The 26,831-nt window shown below is 33.6% G+C and overlaps 3 protein-coding genes across 6 annotated transcripts in view; 2 read left to right on the top strand and 1 right to left on the bottom strand.

Annotated features, from left to right (window-relative positions):
* Window positions 1–26,831, top strand: part of LOC119069183 (odorant receptor 94b-like) — a 416,993-nt gene that overhangs the window by 127,582 nt on the left and 262,580 nt on the right. The gene's annotated exons all lie outside the window — the stretch shown is intronic.
* LOC119068848 (nostrin) overlaps window positions 1–26,831 on the top strand; it is a 52,294-nt gene that overhangs the window by 1,230 nt on the left and 24,233 nt on the right. The window contains exon 2 of one of the 4 annotated variants that reach the window (XM_037172694.1): window positions 9,440–9,505. In XM_037172694.1, coding sequence (XP_037028589.1) covers window positions 9,440–9,505 — 66 coding nt within the window. Of the gene's footprint in view, window positions 1–9,439; window positions 9,506–25,291; window positions 25,816–26,831 lie in introns of those variants that run through there. The other 3 variants (XM_037172684.1, XM_037172675.1, XM_037172666.1) reach the window with 3 other exon arrangements.
* LOC119069143 lies at window positions 19,636–21,368 on the bottom strand. Its single transcript, XM_037173052.1, has 3 exons — window positions 21,248–21,368; window positions 21,092–21,167; window positions 19,636–21,031 (listed from the first exon to the last, which is right to left on the bottom strand). The coding sequence occupies exons 2-3, from the start codon at window positions 21,155–21,157 to the stop codon at window positions 19,730–19,732; spliced, it is 1,368 nt and encodes a 455-aa protein (XP_037028947.1). The 5' UTR covers window positions 21,158–21,167; window positions 21,248–21,368; the 3' UTR covers window positions 19,636–19,729.

Genomic DNA, 26,831 nt, shown 5'->3' with positions numbered 1-26,831 from the left:
TATTGCATAAGCGAGAAAGAGATGCAGAAGAACGCTAAATTATCCGTTCAATTTCAAATAATGTCTCTTTATAAGAGCTAGGAAAATAACAATAGGGTATGGGACGACGTACTGTATTCCCTGTAAACTACAAAAGCGCCATCCATGTTTTCGTCGCTGCTGAATACAGTTGTTTCGTGTAGTTTTACCCTGAAAACCACCGAGGCGCCAAAGGTGAAAAAAGGCAAGTGGTGGAAACGGCAACAAGATTCATGCCCTATTTGGCGAAACATCGCGCGTATGCAATAAAATTAGGAATCATAAGCGAATATTAATGAAACTGACAGGGGGTAATTATTTACTCTTCCCCTACATTGGTTCTCATTTTATTATTTAGTAATAATGTTGATATTAAAAGAATAATCTGGACAAGCCTCGATGATCCCTTCAAATGCCAATAATATACTGTTTCTGAATCTTTGTAAGATGAGCTGCATTGACGCGATAATCTAATTTCAGAAAAACCACCAAAAAATAAAATTTCGTTTCATCTTTCCTTTAATGATGCTATTTTTACGTGAAAGTCTACACCACTCAAATGATTCTCTTCCTATGTACCTTCCAGAAAATAAAATAAAATCTTAAAATAAAATCCGATGAGTCAAACGAATCATAAGTGTTGGCTTTTATCACAATATTGTATTTGAAACTTAAAAAAGGCATAACAGAAAACACTGGAACTGATGTTAAACATAATATTGCATAAAAATTCGAACCCACACGTTTATCTGTTCGAAATGTCTGTACGATCCACAATATCGACAAAGGTATTAATTAAATATATTGATGGTTGCACATAACATTACGAATAGGTCGTAATAAAACACACATGATATTTCAATATTACATTTAATACTGGTTAAGGTAGACACACACTCCAGCTAAAATATAGTTTGCAGCAGTTGATATAACATTTCATATACGGATTGCACACATTAGTTCCCATTATCAACAAGTTATGAAATAATATCGAAAAAATAAAAAAGAAAGAAAAACTCTGCCGCAAATTAATAAATAAATTTTTACCTTTTTTTCAGCATTACTTGGCATAACGATTTCTGTTTGAGTTTTTTCTTTTAAATTAAATTTAATGGATATTTACATTATATAATAATGAATCTAATAGACACCATATGCTCTGCCATATATGTTCATTGTACAATGTCTGTAGACGAAAAAACAAAAACGGATTGAGTGTGGAAAAAATGGTAAATTCATTTTTAAAATGACGGGTAAACTCTGGCCATAATAAATCTCATGAGATCAATTCTAATATTAAAAAATTTTCCACGCGTGTTCGTACTTTTTATTAATATTTCTATGCAGTTCACATCAGGTCAAACTAATTCAGAAAAAAAAAAACGAACGAACATGGAAGATGAGAAATGATGTGGACTCAATTCAGCAACGAGTGATCCATTTAAAAAGTCACATAGAGAAGTGGACTGAAATTACGAGACCAACGATGTGGAATGTACCTTCAAAGGTTCACTCTGTCTGTGCATACAAAATGGAAAAGCGATTTATCATTTTTAGGTCAGATTGCAAACGGAATTCTAAAAAAAACTGCCGGAAATTCTACCGTGTAACAATCACTTTAACTATTACGAATTTCGACGGAATAAAAATTGTTGTACCATCGAAACGAATCATATATACACGAAAATCATTTTATATTTCATTCTATGTTTACTTAGTAAACGTCCGAATTGAATGCAAATTTGAAACACATGTACACGTAATTGAAATCACTGCCATTGTTTACTTTTGAAACTGAAAAAAATCTACTTCCACTCAAGCATAAATTAATACTTTTTGATGTTCTACCTGGTGTGCAGTTTATGGTGTAAAAGTCATTTACCATTTGTTTTAATGGAAATCTTTTAGTCGATACATTCAGCAATATAACGAACATTCATAAATTACACCTTTGATCATTAGTTTTAATTTCATATCCGTTCAAAGTTTGAAATGTAGATTGTTAGGTGTCACTGGCTCGTCGATTATCTACTATAGAACTTCTATTGTAGTTTCGTTCAGGGCCTATTATTGAGAATTTTCTGAAATTACTAAAAACAAAAAAGTAAATTTGGTACACTGGTGGAAAGACGTTTACGCGTCTCCCGCTGGAATTAAATTTTTGGTTCGCATTCGACAAGCGAAAACTTCCCGCATTAATGACGTGTGTATTCACGACAATGTATATTAATTTGTCGAGCTAATAATGATTTAACTCTACTGGCAGCACTGAAAAAAGCAGATGAATTTTAGAATAACCCCCAATTGTTTTCTACCAGCCATTTGGGTTAATTCCCGGTAAATTTCGCCAATTTTCAGTAAATTTAGTAAATGCACGATAAGAGGCCATGCTTTTAATTGTTCAGCAAGCAAAAGGCTTGATAATCTGTTACTTCTATCAATCTAAGTACTTTAAACAAAGAGCTTTTGTCAATGTTAATACTTTTGTTATATAATGGAGCATAATCTACATCAATTCACGCCGTAAGTGCGGTCGAAATTCAAAATCTTTCTAACGCAGCGTCATTTTTATACAAGGAAGGGTTGAAATTTATTTGTCGGTTCACTTTTGCATCGATTCGTTCACTCGAAATTTAATATTTTAGGCACACTTACGGCGTGAATTCGTTTATTTTCATAATAGTTGTCAGATCAGATGACATACGTCCATGAAAGGTTGATGAAACAAACAGCCCTGCTTCAATGAACGTCAACACAAGGTATGGTCGAATGTCAAACTTTGTATGGAGCGGAGGACATAACGATTTCATATAAAAAAATTCACCTCCCATGAGAGGCGAGTTTGTTTAAATGAAATCGCTATGTCTTCCGTTTTGTATGAACAGACCATACCTAGTTACTTTCATTGCCCTGCTTAGCTTAATAAAAATCTTTTAATCTGGTTTCAATAAAATTTCGAAGCGGGTTTAAACAGTAAAACCTCCATTCCGTTGATTTCGGAAAGACCTTTTGAAATCGATTCAGTGGATTCAGTACGAGAAAATGCGCACCACGTGCAGGAAAAACTGAAATTTCTGGATACCCTTGCCAAAAAGCTTTTTCAAAAGAAATCGAAAATATGTTGCAAATATTGCAAATACAATTTTCATCAGCTACAGTCAGTGGCAATGAAATTTTGGCATGAATTTGCTTCAGCTGTCTTTTAGCTGGTCCACACAAACAATCAAAACTGTTTATACTTCTTTACACGGTTGAAACTGCTACGAGCAGTTTTGATTGCTTGTGTGAATCAGCTGAAGCAAATTCATGCTGAAATTTCATTGCCACTGACTGTAAGTAATATCTTTCGTTAGAGTTATTGTCGTTAGATATCCTATTGCATTTTGACCACAAATTTGGTCCACTAGCAGTAGTGCATTAGCATATAAGCTCTAACCAACATTTGCTATCTACCGACATTTTACCGAAGTGTAACCATGTCTGATGTTTGTGTGCACGTATGGCTAAAAATTCGACAGGTAAATCTAAGTCTATCTAATTTTTCAATGTCGTTGATTAGGTAACGACACATTATTTCAATCAGAGATGATTTTTAGGCGAAGGATGTCAGAGAATTAAGAATATCTTGTTCGGAAATATGGCATCAGTAAACAAGCAATCGAATGCTAAGACTCTGATGTTATGTTATATATCATCGTGTTCAATAAACTGCATCAAACCACAAAATCAAAGTGTTTATATCCGAGTGCCAATTTGTTTTCTCGTTCTGTTGAAAATAATATTTTACTTCAAATTTATTTAGAGCTTGGCCGATGTAATTCTCATATTATTATTTTTTCGTTGCTTTATTAACAATTTGATTCCATTTTAAATGAACATTGTTTTACATAAATATAACGGTTGTTTGATGTTTTTGAAGCACGTAACAAATGAATTTTATAGATGAAAAGAGGTATAATTTATAGCGTTTCGGTTCACAAGAATATATATCTATGCGCCGTGGTATATAGAAAGGAAAGAAGAGAAACTTTCTTCAAAAAGTAAATTAAATTAGTTTTGCAAATATTGCAAATATGCAATAAAATATGTAGCAAAAATAAAAGTAAAGCCACGCCATGTACCGAGCTATATACATACAAGTTTATAAACGATTGCCATTCATTTAATACGGAAAAAATTTATTTTATATTGTTCTTTCAACTTCCATGTTAAGCTGTTACCACTGTCCAGTCGATTAAAACTAAATTTGTCGTCGAAACTATTATTATGACTACAATGTACGAATGCGTTTCGAAAAAGAGGTTGTAGCTTCCGTTACATGAACATCCATAGGTATATATGCACGCATATAATAGTCGTATATAGTTGTTTGGTCGAAATAGATGGTAACAGATATAATCGCCTCATTTTCATGTCACTACCACACATCAACGTAATTTTGATGAGTTAATACGAGCTAATATCACAGCAATATCACAACAACGCAATTCCAGTTTTATGACGGATTATTGAACTCATTAACGTTGTGAACAGATGGAATTTTGATTTGTTGATAATGACGATGTAATCTTATCCAAATCCGCTGAGGAACGTACGCACAGACCAATGTCATCCATTAAAATCAAATGTGCGCAGCATGGTTTCGGTTTCCAATTCATGTTTTTTCTCACGACTTCTGGGGTCTAATTTGGGAAAATCTCCGAATCTCCAAACCTAAAATGGTCCTGCTAGCCTAGCACAAGTGTACTGTTGCTCAATGCCAACAATTCTGTATTGTCGTGCAACTTTGCCTCCGACTAAAAACCTCGACTTGGTATCGCTGAAATCCTTGCTTAGACACGGTAAATTCTATTAAACTGAAACATGTCTTCCATTCATGGAACTTTATGTGTCCGCCCATTTAACATGTTTAATTTTCTGTATCCGGACCAACTTAACGTACTTTAAATCCAATCAATGAAATCTTCATGCCATTCAAAGTGAAAAGCATAACGAAGAATCATAAGAAAAAAAAGAACTGTGTACGATGCGTGCCCAGTATATACCATTGATTGAATTAAACGAAAACAAGTCGTGGGTTTCGTATTGTTATTTTAGACATTTTGAGTTCAAGTATGACAATGCAATTATGCTAAATGGAAAGAAAGCATAAATATCACCGATCTTCGTGTCTAAATCCAAACCATTAATTATTTATTACGATTCACACATTCGTTTTTCAAAGATCTACGCTCTAGGTTAAGCTCATCTTTGCGAATATTTTTAATTTTTCAGTAAAAATATTAAAATAATTTTGCATTCAATTCGATCGCGTGATGATTTAGTGGCAGATTTGATGCGTTACAAGTTACAAGCATTCAAGCATTTTATTCATTCATTGTCTAGATTTTAATTGTGAAGATAAATTAAAGGAATTTGCTCTAGGTCATGATTATAGCTTACCGACAATTATGCTTTTATTCAGTGCTGTATGAATGCCTTACTTAATTTCATTCACTCAAACATAATACGCTACAGCGAGTTCACTCGCTCTTTTGAAAATATCAAAAGCACTATGTAATAGCTCAGCGCATATCACCGAAAGAGCAAAATGCTTGGGGGCCTGAACCCTCACACAGAACATTATGTTAAGCATTCCTATACCAATCATCTTAAAAGAATCAACAGGATCTGGGCAAGCTCAACATACCCACTGGAGGCTTAGAGACAGTGGCTCTGACAGAACCTATTTTTGGATTTTTTTTTTTACAAAATTTCAAAAAAATTGCCAAAAATTTCCTAAAACTGCGAACGTCCAAAAACCAAATTTTTCCACCATTTCGAACGGTTTTGGCAACTGCTGAATCAGCCTTGCGTTTTAACTGACTCTCGATTATTTCTTGACACTATCAGGTTTCAAATGAAGACGAGCATGATTAATTTGAAAGATGAGAGCGTCAATAATCAAACAGTTCGAAATTATGGATAATTTTGGCAATTTTTTTGTAAAAAATTTCCAAAAATAGGCCCTGGGCTCTGTCCCTCCTATTCATGTTATATTAAACTAAAACGCATAAATACTGTTCACGTAGTCGCATTCTATAAATCATTATCTACCTTTCACAGACTGGAAGTATATCACTACTACAACCGAATCTGTTACTTCTTTTGACACACACGTATTCACTACCTCACTTTCTGTCGATAATACGTGGTAAAGAGCAGATAATTTTCTTACTTATCTAGTTCGGTTACATAGAAACAGAACATGGTATTCAAGCAGAACCAATATTTGGTATCGGATAATCTGGCACACGGTGCCAAAAGAACGAACTTTTAAACTACGTAAAAGGTGAACTCGCACACGCAAGTTTATTGCTGCAAATTAGCCATGTCATCGACTTAATGACTCCTTTTACAAAATTTTGGTATCGAAAAATCGTGTGCGAGTTTACCTATTACGTAGTTGAAAAATGCGTTCTTTTAGTACCGTGTGCCAAATTACCCCACGCCCAATATTTGGAATATTGTTTCGGAAAGTAAGGAATAGTATATTTCAACATACCCCAATACACACAAGATGTGTGTGCACGCGCGGGCGAAGCCCAAGCGAAAACACACATCGAGTGTGTATTGGGGTATTTTGAAAGATATTTTTCTGTAATAGTGAGAGTGTGTTGGTGCATTCCTTCCCAACCGTTACTTTCCTTCTCGACCGTTTACTTTCCCTCCCGACCGATTCATATCATAACTCACCAATACACTCTCACGTATACAGAAAAATTTAAGAAAAATACAGGTGAATGTTTTACCAAACATAGTCGCTGATATAAAAGCTTCCACTGTCATGCTGATACTCCGAAAAGAAAATCAATTTGTGCATCCCACAACTGAAATACGACCTATTTTGCCATGATTTTTCATTAAGAAATGTCAGTTTTTCCCGAACTATATATCGTGCGGGAAAAAACTTCACTGCTTTACGATTTATAGTGCGGGAAAAGAATTACATGAATTTTTCTATGACTATACGATTGATTAAATTTAATATGGTGAATGTGAAGTGTGTTTGTTTTCAAGTAAATTGATTGTGAACAAACGATAGCCTTTTTTGAAATTTGGACCTCAAAAGACCAACTTGTTGGTAGTGCCATCGCCCATTTTTGCGGAAGTGACGAGAACAATTCTTACAATCCATTGCTCACTTGTTAGTTGATTTCATTTAATTATATTCTCAACAGATTGAAATCTATTACTTCATTTGTTTTAACATACGTTTTCCTATATAAGGCGACGTTGGCCTGAACTCATTTATATTTTTTTTTTGTCATTGTCGGTAACAGAAGATATTCGTCATTTTTATTGTCTTTGAATACCACGACCATCACTGTCTGCCGAAGGATTTGTAAAGTGACAAAGTCTAGTTTTGCAATCTTGGAATGTATTAGACTGGAATATTGCAGAGGAAATGACGATACGATTACGGAATGAAGAAATGCTAACCCAAATAAAATCTAACGAATAATTAAAATTTCAACATATAACTGCAATTAACTTGTATGCTGAACGTATAAGCTCGATATTTATCATCAAATTACCGACTTTTTAATAAATTACCTTTATGACTTGTTCGATATAAAATTAATTGCGGCAAGGTGTATAAAATGTCACAGAATTTTTTGTTGTTGTTTCGCTTTTTTTCAATGTAAGTTTTTTTCTACTGATTTTCCATTATATAATGCGGTTACTTGCGTGTTTATCAAGGTTGTCGGTTCAGTTATGCAAATGGTGTATAACGACCAGAAACAAGTTTTATTTGTTTAAGTTCAGTTCTTTGAGGTATCACCATTCAAGAGACTGTTTACATTATGGCTTTATTGATATCAAATTATGTTTCAATCCTTTCAATCTTACCTTTACTCTTCATGTTAATCGATTTTTTTTACAAAATCATTGAGTGTTGCGCGACTTTTTAGATTGCTCTTTATTTCATACACGACTCTATTAATGAGTGGTTTTTAAACAGCTTTTGTACATAGTTACATTTCCCTATTTCAGACGTGTAAGTACAACTGGTGAAAAATAGCCACAGAGCACAGAGTGATATCTATGCATGCTGGCATTGATTGGCAATATTATATAGGTTGCAAACGTTGCTAACCGACAGATCTGTTAATTTCATCAGACATTTATTGCAAATAAAAGTCTGTTTTGACCTTTACGTTAACTTAACCAAATCTCATGCAATTTTTCGTATTCAACGATAACACACCAGAGTCCATTTTAAGCGATTTCGCATTTAAAACCATTTCGAATATTTGTAATATTCACATTTTCACCATTTTATTGCCATTTTTTTTGTTCGTTGTTAAATTTAGTGTGTAGTATTTGCTAAGCTCTAAACCAGAAAAACGGTTTGTTCAAATTTATACGATTTGTTTATCCAATGATATTGTTCAAATAAGCTCAAAGCGAAAACATATTCGGTAGATGAATAATCTTTTGTTGATGTATTTTCGTAACTTTATAAATGGCTAGGTAAATTTTGATTTGAGAACTGTACATGGACCGTATCATCATCGAGGTCATTTTTAATTATTTGTTTGCACTTCTCGTTTAAAGTAGGTAGAGTTAAATACAGTAGTACATCATGTGTATCTCTGATCACCACTCTGATGTATAGAGTCAGTTGTTATATACAGAAAGGTATCTCTTCTATTGAATTTGTGGAATTTTATTCTGGAGATTACATTGGTTTTACTAGAAAATCGGAAGAAAGACACTGAATGACATTCGGTGAAAAACGAATCGATTTACTAAACCTTTTTAATAAGGCCAGATGCTGTAACCACTGGCCCAAAAGCAATAGCCAAATTTCGTAACCATCTGTGTGGGTCTGTTATTGATTTAAAATCAAAAGTGGTATGGTAATCGGATATCTTCGAATTTAACGAAAAAAGAACATTCCACTTAAACGACAAGTGTCTTTAGACAACTGAAGCATTTAATTATGTTGTTTTGCCAAACCATTTTTCGATTGATAAATTAATGTGGAAAGACACAACCTACGGGTCGGTTTTTATGCAAGAAAAAAATCAAATTGAAAATAAAACTTTTTTTATCGACTCGTCTTGTCTTTAAAGGTGAATAGTCGCTCGAAATATATATTACGCATTCTCATTGGTTATTTAATTAAATTTCAAATAATGGGATATTAACAATTTGTTTGCCATTCTTGATTGATGTTGATTTGTTCAACCTGTTTCGTTTCTCCAGTTGAATATAGTTTTAACAAGAAGAAATAATATTAATAAAAAAAACTCGCGACTGTTGTCATAATGACAATATATAGGTTTATAGTAATCTAAACGATTTGACCACGAAATTTGATGCTAATGAAACAATTAAAAATATATTTCTAATTAAATTTATTTTCGAAAAGGTACCTGTGTCACGATCGAATTCACTTTTGACGAGAATTACATGCGCACCGTCCAAAGAAGGCGAGGTAAGCCAAGCATCAAGCTTATTTTGGCTGGGTTTAACCGAATGAGTTGTTGTTGTTTGTTTTTTCCTTCTTTTCTTTTCACCCATTTTCTTTTACCAACAACTAATTTTTCAAATAACACGTTTTCATGAGTGTTTTACACCCTTCAAGTACACTTATCCCCTCAATGATATTAAAAGATCTGGTTGTACTATAGCTGTTGCGTTGTGTTCTTTAACCATTTACGAAAGCGACAAGCGATAAAACGACTTTTTTTTTAAATTGAAGTAGGTATCGCTGCAGGGCTTATTTTGAGAAGGTCGATTTCCTAAATTTGCTAAAATTTTCAGTTTTCCGAGATTTGGTGAAATCTACCAATATATACGGAAGAATTTTCTAGCAAGTAGAACCCCTGGCAAACCTGGTGATGAATTCTGGAAAACTTTTGCAAATCGTAGCAAATTATAGGAAATCAATTTCCTAAAAACATGTCCTGATATCGCATATGTACTGCTTGTCACACAAAATCTATTACTTGATTACAGTTGACTATATGTTTCTAAAAGGTTAATTTACCCTTAACATGGCTATACCGTACAACATGCATGACAAAAATATTTAACAAAATATTATAGTTTACTGACAAAGTAATCCCCATTTTAACGTTCTATTTTAAATAGATTAGAAATTACTCAAATGTGGCAGTGAGGTTAAATAATTTGAGAAATTCTTCAGAAGTAGCAAGATATCTAAAGTCGAAGTTTGTATGAGTTTCGATTGTAGAAACGGCAAGCATATCCTTCAGTTAAGTAAAGTAGCTCCTATATTGTTGGATAAGAAAATCTGTCACTTCAATATTTTTATCATATAATCCCCTATATAAAGAGAACACTAGCCAGAGCTCATCGCTTATTCTTGTTGTCGTTGTCGATAGCATATGTTTACGACTACTGAAACGTGTGTCAATGGTGGCGGAAGATTTTCTATACGGTCAAAATCAAAATATTTTACATTTTAGACGATGTGATCGTCCAGAAAACGATATTATTCTTTAAAAAACGATATTATCGTTTCAAAAACATATTATCATCTAAAAAACGATTTTGTCGTCTTAAAAACGATATTATCGTTCCTACCGAAATTGAGCTTTCGAATCTCCATTGCACTTACTGGAACATTTTTGTAAATTCAGTAAGTTTTTGACTTTAAGTAAGTTAGCAAATATACTTTCCAATAATATGGCAACATTGAAGGGCAACACATTTTATTGGATACCTGTCTTAGCACCAGCGTACATACAAGCTCTGTATTTTTGACCTATACCATGTTATTATAGTCTCCGCGTTTTCTATTAAATGTGAAAGGAACGGATCATATGGATTATACATTATTCTAGATTGGTTAAGTGTAGCTAACACACATAAAATTATAATATATTTACGTTCCATCAAATAAAATGCGTTTTAAGTCAAAGATTTACAATCTTATCAATCGATACTTTTGCCTATGATTAACCATTGACACTGAAATGTGAAATACATTCACGAGGAATTGAATGTAAATGACTGTGTCAGTCACCATGGTTGTTATCTTGATAACAGACAAAATCAAATAGCAAACGAACAAAAGAAGTGATATTTTCAGCGAAAAAAAATATTTAGTGGCAAATTCGAAATGTTTCACTTCAGTGCCTACCGTCGCTCTTCGGTCCATCAATTGTACCATGTAAGTACCTGAATTAATTACATACCAACTGTTTTACATACATGATGTAGTGATCTAAGGTCAATCAATCAAATTCAAATTCTTTTTTTTTCTTCATACAATCCATTGAGAAATCTTTGAGGTGAACTTTGTGAAATTTTAATCTAATTTACATAAAATCGTGTATGTTTTATCACGTTTCGACTTTTTTTCGTTCAATATTCGACCCATACCAAACGCACACTCGAAAATAAAATAAAATAAAAAACGATTTTTTAATGCTGTTGTACGTACATGAATCAAACACACAATGAAAGTAATTATTTGTGCAAATTTTCTCACCGGCGAGGATAATGCGATATGGCATAAAACCATTTCGAAAAAAATAAAATCGTGTGCTGTAGTTTATGCACTTATACCTACTCCATGCAAATGCAAATGGATGAATGCAAACACAGTATATTGAGTATTACACTACACAATCAACTTTGCCCGTTCATTCACAACATCATCACGATTACATGACCATTCGCAATAAAACCACAAGTGCTGAGCTTAATTGTGTTTAGACTATATGGCGCGTTTGGACATTTGCAAGAGAGTTTTTTTATGTCTTTTCTGTAAAATTAGCTAACCGCAACTAGTTTTACATTAACTAGAAAACAAGCGTTTTTATGGCATTGTCACTCCCATGGCGTTCATTTAAAAAGTATATAAACAAAGTGACTATCACAGACACTAATGCTCATTGTCCGTCTTGCTGCGAACATAGATTTTATCACCATGCTCAAAAGTAGAAACAGGGCGACGGTTTAAAGAAATGAATTGCAGAAAAATTTTGGTTTGACGTTCAAAACGTCACTTTGACAGATGGAATAGACCGACTTTTGATACCAACTGTCACAAGAAAATTGCATGTTTTCGGGTTTCGATAAGCTCTCACTAGCTGTGCAAGCTTTGAGGAATTAAAAAAAAAGTCCCTGGGGAAATGAGTCCGATTTCGGTATGTCCTCAAAATAATTCCTCTGTACAAGACAGATCAGGCAATTTTAGGAAAGAAGCCTGATCTGATATGATCTTCATTCAAACCTCTCCGACGAATTTTACATATACCCGGAGAGTTATCTGAATTTTCTTTTTCTGGGTGTAAGAGGTCATATCACATCTTTTTTTTTTTGAGTATCCTGTCAGGATCCTATTACAATATTCGGGTTTCAGAGGTGAATTCAGGACATGTGTAAATTGATGATGTATCAGGTTTCGGTCAAAACAGGCTGTGTAGTAATGTCAATATTACATGTTAGGTATAATAGCAGATTGCATCCTTGTTTGAAACTTTATATTTGTCCAAGTTATATAGCTCATGTAAATTAAGTAATGGCTCATTTGCCGGAAGGTGCTACATTATAATGTTTCGATGTTTAAAACCATTCTTTCTTACAGAAAAAATAGCAAAGTTCTACAAGCAAAAAATTTACCATTTGAACCAGATGATCTGATTATAACATCTATACTGTATACTGTATACCACCTCAAACATAAATTAGGTATTACAGTAGAAAAAGTAGAGCTAAAATCTCTCCGAAATGCCATCGTGACTGAAAGAATGAAAAGACAAAACAATATCATAAAGCATCCGATTTCTTTGACTAAAAATTTAATTTGAAAATATCACTGACTGCGGCTAAGAAGTAGTATATTAAAGTATAATGCAGCCATTATTTGAAATCATCATTAACGGAATGAAACTATGTCAGAGTTGTTAAATTGACGACATCGACAAACCAAAATGAAGATTTGTTTATTTTGATAAGACAATTTTATGTCTTTCGTATTCGATTTATCATTTTGTACTATTCATAAAATACACGGATATAAATGTTGACAATGGTAAATCAATTGATGGAAAGAATAAGATTCTCATTCTATTATTGTTCAGTTTTATAATAAGACAAAGCAAAAGTGGAGAACAAGGGAGAGATGGCAAGCATAAAAAGTTGCAAGCAATTCTCTTTGAAGTCGTATTATTAAGCTTTGCATGTTTGTAGGTGAACTTATGAAAGTCTTTTTAAAAATTTCATAGGTCACATACCCATGCGACGGGGGTTTTAATTCTTTTACAGACACAACTACATTTGGTCTATTTTGTTGAATAGTTGACCAAACGTTGAGGTAACTAAAGCATTATTTTACAACATTACGCTTCGTATTTATTGAAAATTCTTCGACGGTCTTTATAACATGATGAACCTTCATGGATAAGTTCACATCCATAAATACAAAGCTTTGTTTCATTTTGAGAAAGCTCAGCACAGAGTGACACACGTACTATGTAACTCGAATTGAACTTTCATTTTCAATTATGATTCGCTAGAGTTGTTCTTGTGTAAAATGGTAAGCTTTGTTTCGTTTTGAAAAAGTTCAGCACAACCCCACAGACTGGCGCACGAGTTAGTACCTTTACTGATGAGTTGAAATTTCATTTTCAATTATGATTCGCTGAATGTGTAAAGTGGTATAATTCTACCAGAATACCTCTAGTTCAATCAAATCGAAAAAGGTGATCGAATGACTTACAACTCAAATGATACTTTTATCAAACTTTAACTCAGATGGATTCTCAATTCTCAACGAATTAAAACAATAGTAGATTAAGACCTTGTTTAGAACTTTATATATTGACAAGTGCGAGGGTTCCAACCCGAGCCGAGGATAAACGAACCATTACTTTATTGACACAGATTATCATTTTCCAGGACTTAGTCCGTAATGGTAGATTACATTGAATGCTACGAAAGAAATTCATTGCATGAGAAAATAGTTTTGGGATACTTACAAACTCGCTCAACTTTCGCATGGGGCAGGCATTAAAATCATTTTCTTAATTAGCTGGCCTCACGTATTTAACTATATAAGACTAGGAAGAGCTCATTGTATATTTCTTCATACTTGGTCCATAAAAGATTAAACTAAACTCTTTGCAAGCAATCAAAACTTGACTGGAAAGTTTCCTATTGGAAATGAGATTTTTTTTTTAAATAATCCGAAGCTATTTCACCAATTTTATTTGACAAATGTGCCATTTTATGGTTAAATTAAAAATTAAATGAAAAGCTCATGTTCAATGCAAAGACAATTTTATGCGGAATGACACTTAAATGGCTTTTTTTTTTAATTATTTCAAATAAAATGTTGCGAACCACAACAACATAATAATGTCTCTTGCATAGTGTAGTTGCAATAAAGTTCATTGAATTTTTTCTTGTCTTATTTATATGTACAGTATGTATACAACTATACAACACAAACTTTCATTTTATTTGATCTTTGTAATTTTGTATTCGCTCAATGTCAATGCCTTTAGACATAATACTATTCGGCATATTATATTCAATTTCACAATATAGTTTCAAGTCTTTCGTTTTATGTGCATTTATATAGCGGTCTTGTGATGTATAATTAGCTTTTTAAGGTGACAAAGATGAGTTCTTGTTATACATTTTAGTTGACTTGTTTTGAGTGTTCGTAACATTATTATGGTTTTAACTTACAACGGCATTGATAAATTACAAAATTTCTTTATATATTGTACTGAGACAATTAAAAACTGGAAATTAAATATTCCAGTGTAGGCTTTCAAAGTTGATGAACTGCTCTATAAAAATGTAAAATGATTTATTTACCATATTATGCAGATCTTCAGTGATATTGTTCTCCACATAAAGAAGAAATAGTACATCTCGTACCTAGGACTCGCCTTCGGCTCTGTCTGGAAACCTCTCATACGCTGAAAAAGACTTTTAGTCCGTGGTACGAATAGTATTTTTCATACCTAGGACCCGTGGTACGAATAGTATTTTTCATATTGGACTGTAAAAAAGTGCGACGAAGTCGCACTTTTCGGGTCCTAGGTATGAAAAATAGTTTTTGCTTAAAAAAACGAAAGCATACTAGATTACGGCTTATTACACAGTAAGGGCAGTACTTTTTGTCGTTTACTTTTTAATGTTCCTCTCCTATTTCGCAGCGATGATAAATCAAGCATTTTCTATCATTGTGAAAACACCAAAAGGAAACTTCTGATATCCTACTTCAATAGATCATTTTCATTATACGGTACTTGTGAACGTAACCACACTTAATTTTTCGTCAAGTAGTCCTTAACCTCAATCAATTGACGTTACCTACGTTCAATTTACTGATTTTTATATGAAAATCGTTCGTTCAATTCATTCGATATTTTTCGACATGTCTGACAGTTAGGATCGTGTCTGACGTTTACAAGGTCATGAAAATGATCTATACGTCAACGCACATAAATAATTTCTCTATTGATAGGAGAATGGAGTTTAGAAACTAGGGGTAAAATCTAATACAATTTAGTACTTTTCTTCATAGAAGAATTGTTCGGACTGAAGTTGTTACACAAAAAAATAGTCCAGTGAGATTGAAGTACTATAGATCATTTTCATGACCTTGTAAATGTCAGACACGATCTCAACTGTCAGACATGTCGAAAAATATCGAATGAATTGAACGAACGATTTTCATATAAAAATCAGTAAATTGAACGCAGTTAACGTCAATTGATTGAGGTTAAGGAACACTTGACGAAAAATTAAGTGGGGTTACGTTGACAAGTACCGTATGATGAAAATGATCTATAAAAAAATGTGGCGCCTCTACAGGCCAACCAACTAGGCGAATATACCAACTTGCTTGTCCTCAAAAGTCTTCATATCAGAGCAGTGCCTATATTCGCGAAAATATTTCAAGAAAATTGTGAAAATTTGAGAAAATTCATGAAAATTGTGAAAATTTGACAAAATTTATGAAAATTCACGAAAATTTGTGAAAATTTATGAAATTTGTGAAAATTTATGAAATTTGTGAAAATTTATGAAATTTGTGAAAATTTATGAAATTTGGGAAAATTTATGAAATTTGGGAAAATTTATGAAATTTGGGAAAATTAAAGAAAATCTTGTAAAATATCAGAAAATTACTTATTTTTTCATAAAATTTTCTATATCGTTGTTTTTCTCGTTTTTTTTCAATTTTTTTTATTAGACTTACAGTTCATCTTTAAAAAACACAATTTTCGATTTATCAGAGTTTTAAAAGTCATCCATGTTCCCAGTCAATTAAGTGCTTCCCAGTCTATGATGTTTTGGCGTTTGAATTCGCTGATTAAAAAACGCACTTTACTAATTATTTGTGGATATTTAGTAAATGCTGTCGTTTGTTTTTTTTGGCTAAATAATCGTTTTTTAAACTAATTTGACGCAACGCATTATTCCACTGAGTCAGTACTACCGACTTGGAGGTTTTTCTTTCGTCACAGAAGTAAAAAAAGCAACTCGCAAAGACCACCGTAATCGATTTTCGTATGGACTATCAAAGTAGATGTAGGGTTGTCTGTAACAAGAACTACATGGGTATTGACATCTTTGGCTGAAAATATAGATCAGCCATTTTGGAGCAGTTTTTGCTTATTATGATGTTTAACAACAATTAAAAATAATTTGTCCAATTTATAGTTCCCCATTATTTTCATTACATTCATCTGTTATCGAAGCTCTGTGTAGTATGATTTCATTATTTATATAGTAAAATGCATGTTAAAAAAATTGAAGTACAAGATTTGAAATCAACCGATTAAAAATACTTTTATGCAATTCCGTCGCAAAATGTTCACTTTTTCATGCATCATTTCAATGGTATATTGATGTACTTTTTATCACTAGTGACGAAAAGGACTTCCATATAACTTTTTGTCACTAGTGATAAAAAGTAAATCAATATACCTTGAAATAATACATGAAAAAGTGATTTTGCGACAAAATTACGTAAAACGTTGTATGCAACACGTTGCGAAAGTGGTTGTTTTTGTCACACAATGTTGTTATCAAACTTGCTACGCTCGTCTGATAACATCACATCTAGTGTCAAAAACAACTACTTTTCGCAACTTGTTGCATAAATTACTATGATGGATGCAAGTAATAGGATAGTAATATTGAAAACTGAAAATCGTAGCACTTTATCGAAACAGAAACAAATGTAACTCAGAACTAGTTTCTCTTCGTCGTATCGGGATATAAATGTATATATTTGTTTGATACGAGTACGAGGCCGTAATCGTTTTTTGTTTCAATTCGCTCCTAATCACATAATTTGGTCATATGTATAAAACAAAGAGCATGAATATCTTGACGTATCAAATTGCACGTATGCACCATATTTAAACAATGTAACAATAGGTTTACAAGCGGTTTTCGTGCGTTTTAAACCAACGTGAACCTCTTTTGGTAGGTGAGCTGGGCACTTTTCAGTTAGAATAAGAAAAGTTATTTATTTTCGTCAGCATTTGAACGGATCTTACAATATTTGGCATTCATACAACTACGAATAAGAAAAAAGGTTCGAAAGACCGCATTTCCTAAATATCCATCAAATAATTAGTAAGTCTACGAAAAAAATTTGAAAAAACAGGAAAGAAAACAGCGAAATCGAAGATTTTGATTTCTTCATTCGTGTTCAGAATTTAGAGATTCGCATATCCCAGTTAATATATATATATATATATATATATATATATATATGTAAAACACTTGAAAAGAGAAGAGAATGGCCCAAAATTAAGCAATTTTTCAATAACTCAAAAATTTCGACTTTGAAGATTTTTTCAGCTTATCCTGTATTTTACACAAACTAATTTTTTATCTTTTCGAGTTCTCGTGATATTCACTAAAAAACTTGAAAAACACGGATTTTCGGATGCCGCCGCCAAAAGTTATTGCCCAGGATCTTAGCCTTAACCCTAACTTTTCTTCATCAGGATACTAAACTCAACCGAAAAACACTTTAACATGCTCCGGACCTCACTTTGACACAGGGTTTTCAGTGACCCATCGACTAAATGTTAATTAAACTGAGTGTTTGACGATTTTCTAATAGTTCTCTCGTTTATTCGTTTTTCCTAAATTTCATGAAAATTCTTGAAAATTCATGAAAATTTGTGAAAATTTGACAAAATTTATGAAAATTCATGAAAATTCACGAAAATTTGTGAAAATTCAAGAAAATTTGTGAAAATTTATGAAATTTGTGAAAATTTGAGAAAATTAAGAAAATATTTTCGCGAATATAGGCACTGTATCAGAGTGCTCAAGAAGTCTTGATTGAGTTATTAGTCATGACGAAGTACCTTGATGTATACTAACTTGAACGTTCTGGACACCTGTAAATCTGCAACTCCAAATTGTATTTTTGCACTGAATAAACGTACTTCAAGCATGAGTGGTACCCAAAATAGGGCACTGAAACTTGACAGTGTGTCATATAACTGTAACACACTGTAAAAAACCATTACATACAAAATAGTACTATATTTGGCAGCTGTCGACTATAATCACTTTTGCTTGAAGTGCGTTGACTGAATGCTCTAAAGAAGTAATTTTTATCGACCTTTACAGTCATATTAGATTATTATTCCTTCTCTAGTTTAGACATTATTTTGATGAGCGACAAGCTTGGACTCGCTGAAGGCTCTAGTTCGAGTAACAAAGTACACAAGTAATTTTATTGCCTGCCCCATACCGTATGGGCCATACGAAAGTCGATTATTACAATAGCAGTTTGCCACTGCGAAAATAATGCATTACAGGAAGCATATATTCGGTTCATTTTGAATGAATTCCTTTATGATATTCAACTTTCGCATGGGACAAGCAATAAACCCTACATTGGATCCTGATACGTAATTTATTGATTCGGCGACAATTATGTCATAATCGCAAACTCGTATGTTTTTGAGCAATTTGCTTTAACTATTTTTCGAAAATTTTTGAAATGTAATACCTCGCCTTCGATTGGATACACAAACTATAAACTTGGCGAAAAGTTTGTTTTTCTAAAACTTTTTACGTCCTTGTTTAGAACTTTTTTTTTGGTGCTTGCAGCTCAAGCCGAAGTCGAGGGATGTAGCCACACAGGAAAAATACAAAGTTCCAAGCAATATTATTTAAGTTATTATACTCCACCGAGAAATGAGTCGTAACGCTCATGTCAATGAAGTAATGACTCATTTCCCGGGGGCTTAGTGAGTAAAATTGTTTACTTATTTAATGAATTACTTTTAAAACACCCACTGTAATCTACTATCACTCGCGAAGCCCCGGAAATTACTTACAATCAGATAATGAATCACTTTCATGTGGTCCTATAAACATTTACTCAGTCAAAGCAAGGTGTAAAATTGAAATCACTCAGACTTCGTCTTCAAGTTTACAGCCTTGCAGACAACAATTGAAACTTGGTCTTTCGGTAAGGCCCAGGAATGCTTTGTATCAAATCGAAATGTTAAAAATAATTTTTTGAATAAAGTGAAATGCGAGACGATACATCCACGATCCATCCTCGTTTTTAATCAAAACAAAATATTGCTTGTAATTCTCACATACGGTCTGGAGCACAGACACTTTATTATCATTTTAAATTAGAACGTAACGAAAGTTTCAAACACAACGTAAATGACATTCAATTAACATTGCAACTTTGTGGACCGCCAGGCGCTTGTCGTCCTCCCAGAAAATGCGATGGTGAATAACACACCAGATCATATCCACCGTCAACTGAATCACAGTAAAAGTCGAAACTAATGTTGCTATTTAACTCATCTTCATTCGACAGAATCTCCAAAAATTCGAGATTTTGTTTTAGCATATCCTTTGACAATTTCAGAGGACTCTTCGATCCCCACAAATTAACAGTCAGTTTGATTTTTTCTGGACGACTTTTCATCGCTTCGAGAAGCATATGGTACCGTGCGGTACTAATTGTTGACATTCTGCGTAACAGCAAAGTGGCTGTTGTCAGGCGCTGACAACCAATCATTAATGTAATCACACCATCCATGGTGATATTCTCAATGTATTTCAACGTCAAGTCATTCAATCCACCTACACTTCCAGTCAGTTGTATCATACAATCGTCATTTAGGCCAGTGACATTCGATAGGTGCAGACTTGTCAAGTCTTTCAGACTGGCAAACGCTTCAATAAGCTTACTTTCCCATGGACAACAGAACAGTCCAACTCTGTTCAATGAGTGGCTCTTTTCAGCCATTTTCTTTAGAGTACCTGCTATAGGTGCACCGACACAGTCCAAGTTCAAGGCTTTCAAGTGCTCCAATTCGCACAAGTACTTCAAATTCTTCTGCATGTCAGATCGACAGACCAACGAACGCCGGAAATTGAATGAAATTTCCTCCATGGCTGGGACATGTTTCGCGATCAGCTCAAGTATCTCAGTGTCGATAGTACAGCGTGTCAACGTTATGCGTTTCAGCTGTGGATTCTTTGACAGAAACGGTTCCAGGTGCTGGTTATCGATGTTGTCAACTTTGGAAAAGTTGATCGATCGAAGTTCGGGAAAATTGAAATTTAGGCATTCGCCCTCGAAACCGTAAAAGATTTCCTGTGTCCATTCTTTCAGCTTCTTACAATCAGAGAAAACACCAACACCGTCAATACCGCCCATTTGTAAAACGATATTTTCCAATCGGCCGAAGAACTTCTTCAATGTTTGATGGTTGAATCGCTTGTCTCGAGTGAACAGTCCTGCTGCATAAAATGTTTTTAGGTTAGGACAATTGCTGTCAACCGATTTGATCGTTTCCATGTGGATCTCGTCCATATTCATTGCGCCCATCATTAAAAGTCCAACAAATTTGGTACGATGTCCCACAGTTCGCAGTACTTGCTGGAGTCGTTTCAGTTGACTCGCTGCAGGACCACGAGTGTATTGAAAATGGAGTTCCAGATCTCCATTTTTCGGAGCCTAGGGAAAACGTTTTCTTGATGTTCTGATGCACATAAGCAGGGTCTTGTTAGGTCTTACCTCGTCACTAATAAATGCTTTCACATCGCCAACTGAACCGAGGTCAATACTTATTGGTTCTGTCATTGTTAGTAGCCTTTCGTATCGAAAGAGTCAATGAAAAAAGACAAAAATTATTATTCCGAAGATTGGTTAACGGATTTTTCAGCAACTTACAATTTGTTCTTGTTAAATTGATTTTCTTTTCTTCTCTTCTTCACGTATTTGAACAACCTTCTCAGCAGTCGTTTTGTTGCACAATGCAAAATTTTTATTTTCGAAAACCTTTTCGTGTGCACTCCTTATTTCGAATTCGAAAATGGTCTTAGCAGTCAGTGCTGCAAAAAATTCGAGTGCTGCAAAAAATTCGAGCCCAAAACGACGCATTCAACTGACTGCGTTGACATTTTTGAAAGACGTCCAGGATGGCACTGAGGGATGCACTGTCAGCGGAGGGCGTCATTTTTCTATGACAGGAGCTGGAGCATGACACGAGCAGTTAATTTTCGAATGTCATAAGAGACCCAATACACTACAAGCTTCAGAACCTTTATTAGTTATTTTTGTTATTTGTATCACTTCATTCGGGCTACAACTCGCGAAATTGCCTAAAAACAAGGTCAATTGCCTAAAAACAATCGTCCAAAACAGATACTCAAAAAAATTTTCATGTAAGGGGTCGAAAACCAGAGAAAAATCTCAAAACTCCCTCATTTTCGGCCCCGACACATGAAAACGTATGTCATACACTATATGAAAATGAACGAAATGAACTCAAGTGAAATGAACACTGGCCGAACAGGTTAAGACACTTCTGAGTTGATCACGAAGGCGGTGACACAGACATTTTGACAATTAGGTGCTTTTTATTGATTTACAGAACTTTGTAACGAACACGGTTTCATCAATACTATTGATTCAATAGAGATGGGTTTTCATATAACAATTGATGAGGTTATGTCTCTACGGTTGAAATTTTAAAGTAATTTGACAATTTGTATAGCCTGGAACAAGCCTGGAACATACTTATAATGGTACTAGACAATTCTGCCTGGTTTTACTCTGCCATGGCCACGGCAGAGTAAAATAAACCAGGCAGGAGCGGCTCATTTTCGAAACGTCAAATAAGGGACCTAATACACTGTATGAAAATGAACTCAAATGAACACACAATGATTCGCAAAAAATATAGGGCTACTAGATTATTTAGGTCCCTAGTCAAATCAGCGCTCCTGCCTGGTTAACTTTACTCTGTCGTGGCCATGGCATTAGCAAAAATCACGATTTGTCATCTCACTTTTACATAGGTATATTGGCCATATGTTGGTTCCAAGTACCTGTAAATTCGAATTTTCACGGGCCGAACGAAAACGATTTCATCCACAGAGATCGGTTTTCATATAAATATTAATGAGATTAAGTCTATGGATGAAATTTGACAATTCATCGTATGGCCTTGGAAAAGACCTATTTTCCACAGTAAATATTTTGAACTATCATGAGGCAATGAGGCATACTTATGAAGATCCATCTTCAACTCATCCACTCTTGCCTGTGGCTTTAGTATGTCATCATCAAGAGTGTTAAGTTAACAATTTATCATACTCTATTTATAATCATCTGTTGTTGACAACGACGACAAAAGAGAGGTGAACTGTGTCTATTGTGCTCTCTTAGTAAAAATGTATGTTTAAACTAATCAACGACAAGATTGATAAGATGTAACCAAGCTTTTAACAAACGAAGAAACAGATTTGATGATTGGATTATGCGACTATACGCCTGTCTATCGTAACCAGTTAATTTCAAACAATTGAATTTTATTTCCAACTCACTTTATTCATCTATCGGTCTTAAGTACGTTAAATAAATTAAATGAAATATGCAAAGTGTGCAGTATGAAATCAAGTGAATATCACGTAACAAAACATGCAAGTTCAAGACAATTACAATTTTTTTTAACTCGTTACATTTTAATAGTCGAAGTAGTTACACATTATACAGCATAAACCTCTCCGCATAAATAAACATTTTCGTATAGAAAGTATAGACTGTTTTGCACCCACCAGACTGAACGAAAAAAAAACACACAGAAGAAGACTATCACAGAAACATCATCCCACACTAAACCGAATAACGAGACGGATGAGCACATTATGAAAATGAAATTGAAAAATCAGAAATTATAAAAAACGAAATACATTTTCTCCCAAGTCATTAATAAGTCTAAGCACAATATGTGTGTGCCTGACACATTCATCACTGAAAGAAATGCATTTCTTTTTCACAAAAAAACCAAATCCATCCATTCAATGCATCAAAACTACAATATCTACTTAATGAAATACAAAATGAAATTTTTTAGAGAAAATTTTCATAAATATTTTCCCATGAAGATGCGGGAATTTACAAAAAAAGAGAATTAAATAAATTTCTCTGGTGACTTTACGATTTCCTTTTTAAAGAAGCGAAGTGGAAACCGACGAAAAAGTTCAATTCAAAAACGTTTGTGAATCGGTTTTAAGTCAATAATTTGCAAAAATGTCAACAAAATTCATAAAAATGCAATTAACATTGCAATGATTGTAATTTTATCGTAGCCTAAATTCAATTCCAATTTTAGATTTCATTTTGTATACTTCTTTGCGAAGATTATAAAATTAATAAAAATTTGAGTTAAATAAAGAATTTAAAACGTGTGACAACAATGACTAAGATAGTTCATATAATCAGAAATATTATAGCTGACAGCCTAAAAATGTTTTACTTTGAGTTACGTACACATATTCGCACCATAACATTAAATTTGAACACTGCCCTACACCGATCAAATTCTGAAATAAGTACATTATGTAGAACACACAATTTTAAACTGTGGCGCTCTTCGCATTTTGCAAAAATTAAAAACAAAACGAACGAACTTTCTTACAGTGCCAACATTGCAAACATAAAAATACAATAAGATTGCAATATGTGTAATGTTACTGTAATAAGATTTTCCCGGAACTATATTATTACAGTCACGCACCTTTGATTTCTAAGGCCAAATTGAATTCCAAAATTATGCGACTTGTGTACTTTGATAGAGCTCGTGAAAGTTCACCAAAGTACACCAATGAACCCAAAAAAAGTTTCGTCCAGGTGTGTGCACTCTCTCACTGAACCCTGTAATCTTGCAATATTATTACGGAATTCGGAGGGTTCAGTGAGTGAACCTAAGGACTTGGACCAAATTTTTTTTGGGTTCAAAAACCTAGTTTCGTGAACTTTCATGAGCTCTTTCAAAGTACGCAAGTCAAAAAATTTAATATCGCTCCATAGCCTTAGAAATCGAATCCGCGTTTTTGTGATGCAATAATATTCGTTTGTTATCTTATTGCGTTACAAACGAATACTATTGCAACTTCTGTAATATTGTTACAGTTTGGTGTAATATTATTGCATGTTTGACATAATGTGCCGTTTATTTTCGGTTGTGGTTCTTTCATTATTTTTGGTTTTTAACAACTTTAATTGTATTGTTGGTTTTCTAATATTGTCCTTTTCTTGGTAATGGTGATTGTAAACTCAATTGAAAGAAGAAAATGCAGATAATTTCTAAAATTTGGAGCGGTTCAAAAATTGGTTGCAGAATCTTTTGATATTACGTTTTTTCAGCGATTAATAAGGTTTGGCTAGATTTGTATTTATTTGTTCGTTATGACTATCACGTATTTTTGCAAAATTTTAATTTTTTGGAAGAATGGTATGAAGACGTCAAAGTCAATGGCTCAATAAGATTACATAACGGAACTGCAATCGGAAACATTGAGCAATTTTATTATTAATGTGTTCCATTACAACATGATTTGTCGCAACAGAAAGTAATTTTTTTGTAGTATCGTTAATATGACAGAGCTAGTAATACAATACGAATGTTCAAGTCTCTTTATTTAAACCTAATCTTCTTTCAAATTCCCGCATCTTCCATCGAAAAATATAAAATGCTCAACGTTTTGCCATAATATATATCGTTTATCACCACCATATAATACAATACACACGCTCAAAATGCGATAAATGAGTTACTGGTCTGTATCTAGGTATAATGACATAGTATAGTGAAAAACCACTTGCGACGAAGTACACACAACAACACGATCCGGCTGTGTAAAAACTGTGTGCGCTCTTTTACACGATACACAATCGCAGGCAGTTTAGTCTGAGTCGCTGGTGTAATTTTAAAATAGCACAGCCCTCTCACTGCGTGTTTTCATCTCGACTCGATCATTAGAACATCTTGATGCGCGGCGCGAGTTTTAGTATAATCAAGAAAATATTAAGAAAATTGTTCGAATAATTTGAAAGAAAATTTTGGTGAAAAGTTTTTTTCAATTTTTCTTTCGTGTGATTTGTGATTTGGTGATGACGATTGGTTATAAACACAATCGAAGACAATATTGAAATTTGTAATAAAAATATTTTCGTTAGAACTATACTATACGAGTTTATGAGTGCACGGCTGTACGGATATCGGTGTGTTTTGTGATAAAATCTAAACAGAATTCTGTGTTTAAATTCAATTTTTAAATCAGAAAAACCAATTCTAATCCATACTGTTCAGGTGTTATGTAATCATACAATGTTGTTAAATCAAATTGAATTCTGCTTTTGTGGATAAAAACGAACTCAAGCCAATGTGTTGCTTGAACAAGAGCCACATTATACATCGCAAAATAATAAATCATAGAACTTTAGATTGAACAGTATGTACACACGACATACAGCGTTACTGTTGTTAACAAACAGCAGCAGTATCGAACCCACTAATAACAGGAAATTTTTTATTGAAAAACATATAATTTTGTCTAATCATTGTATTCTCGTGATGTAACAAAAAACTATGATTGCATTTGTGTGGATCATAATAATCCATACGTCGATGGCATATGGAATTAACTTGTTTTTTCCTTCTATCGAATTAAAATTTACAAACGACGTTGATGAGAGGTGAAATTTATGTATTACAATCATTACCATTGACTCGTTGATACTATTATTATATGATATACAAAAGGTGTAATCGTTTCACCAGTACGTTTCGCATAAATATGGATGAAATCCGAACCAATAATTGTTTTCATAAATCACATGGAATTTAGCCAACATCAGATTTATGATACAGTCACGATTTAACGATGACGGACAGTTTATTAGCCGGAGAGATGTTTTCATGAAATGCCGCTGTGATGCCAACTCTTCTATTGAATGTTTCGATTTAAATTATTTTTTTTTTGCGGAAACACGAAAGTAATAAAATTTACCAATCAAGTCAATCGAAAGGTGATTTGATTTTGCAATTTGCGAACTAAAACCAGTAATTCGGTTCTTCTATTGGGCTTATGCACAACGGCCCCATCTAATCTGAGACTTGTCAGGAACACTTTTTCCACTTATTCCATAGAGTGTAACTCTAGGACTTATTCTATTGATGTTTTCTTGTTGACATATGTCAATCCCATATGGAATATAGCGGCGGATTGAAAATAGTATATTACTATACAAGGGAAGGAATTTGATATTTCGTATCCAGATGAGTAAAAGTGTTCGCGGGCTTTAGCCCGAGATACTTTTACTCATCGTGATACGAAATATCAAATTATTTCCCGAGTGTAGTATGACGTTTTGCTTTACGAAGGAGGGAGAGACTTTTCCCTAGGGACGGAAAGTCCATTTTCCCTCCCTAGTAAAATAAAACAGTTTTAATTTTGGTGCAATTCTA

Source organism: Bradysia coprophila, chromosome II (assembly GCF_014529535.1).
Source record: "Bradysia coprophila strain Holo2 chromosome II, BU_Bcop_v1, whole genome shotgun sequence".
NCBI classification, from domain to species: domain Eukaryota; kingdom Metazoa; phylum Arthropoda; class Insecta; order Diptera; family Sciaridae; genus Bradysia; species Bradysia coprophila.
This window is presented reverse-complemented; position numbering and strand designations above follow the sequence as displayed.

What these genes read in the sequence shown, in the direction of transcription:
- LOC119069143 (XM_037173052.1), bottom strand. Translation starts at nt 21,157, where the DNA reads ATGACAGAACCAATAAGTATTGACCTCGGTTCAGTTGGCGATGTGAAA. An exon ending in AAGCATTTATTAGTGACGAG is followed by an intron (nt 21,032 to 21,091) that starts GTAAGACCTAAC and finishes CGTTTTCCCTAG; the next exon opens with GCTCCGAAAAATGGAGATCT.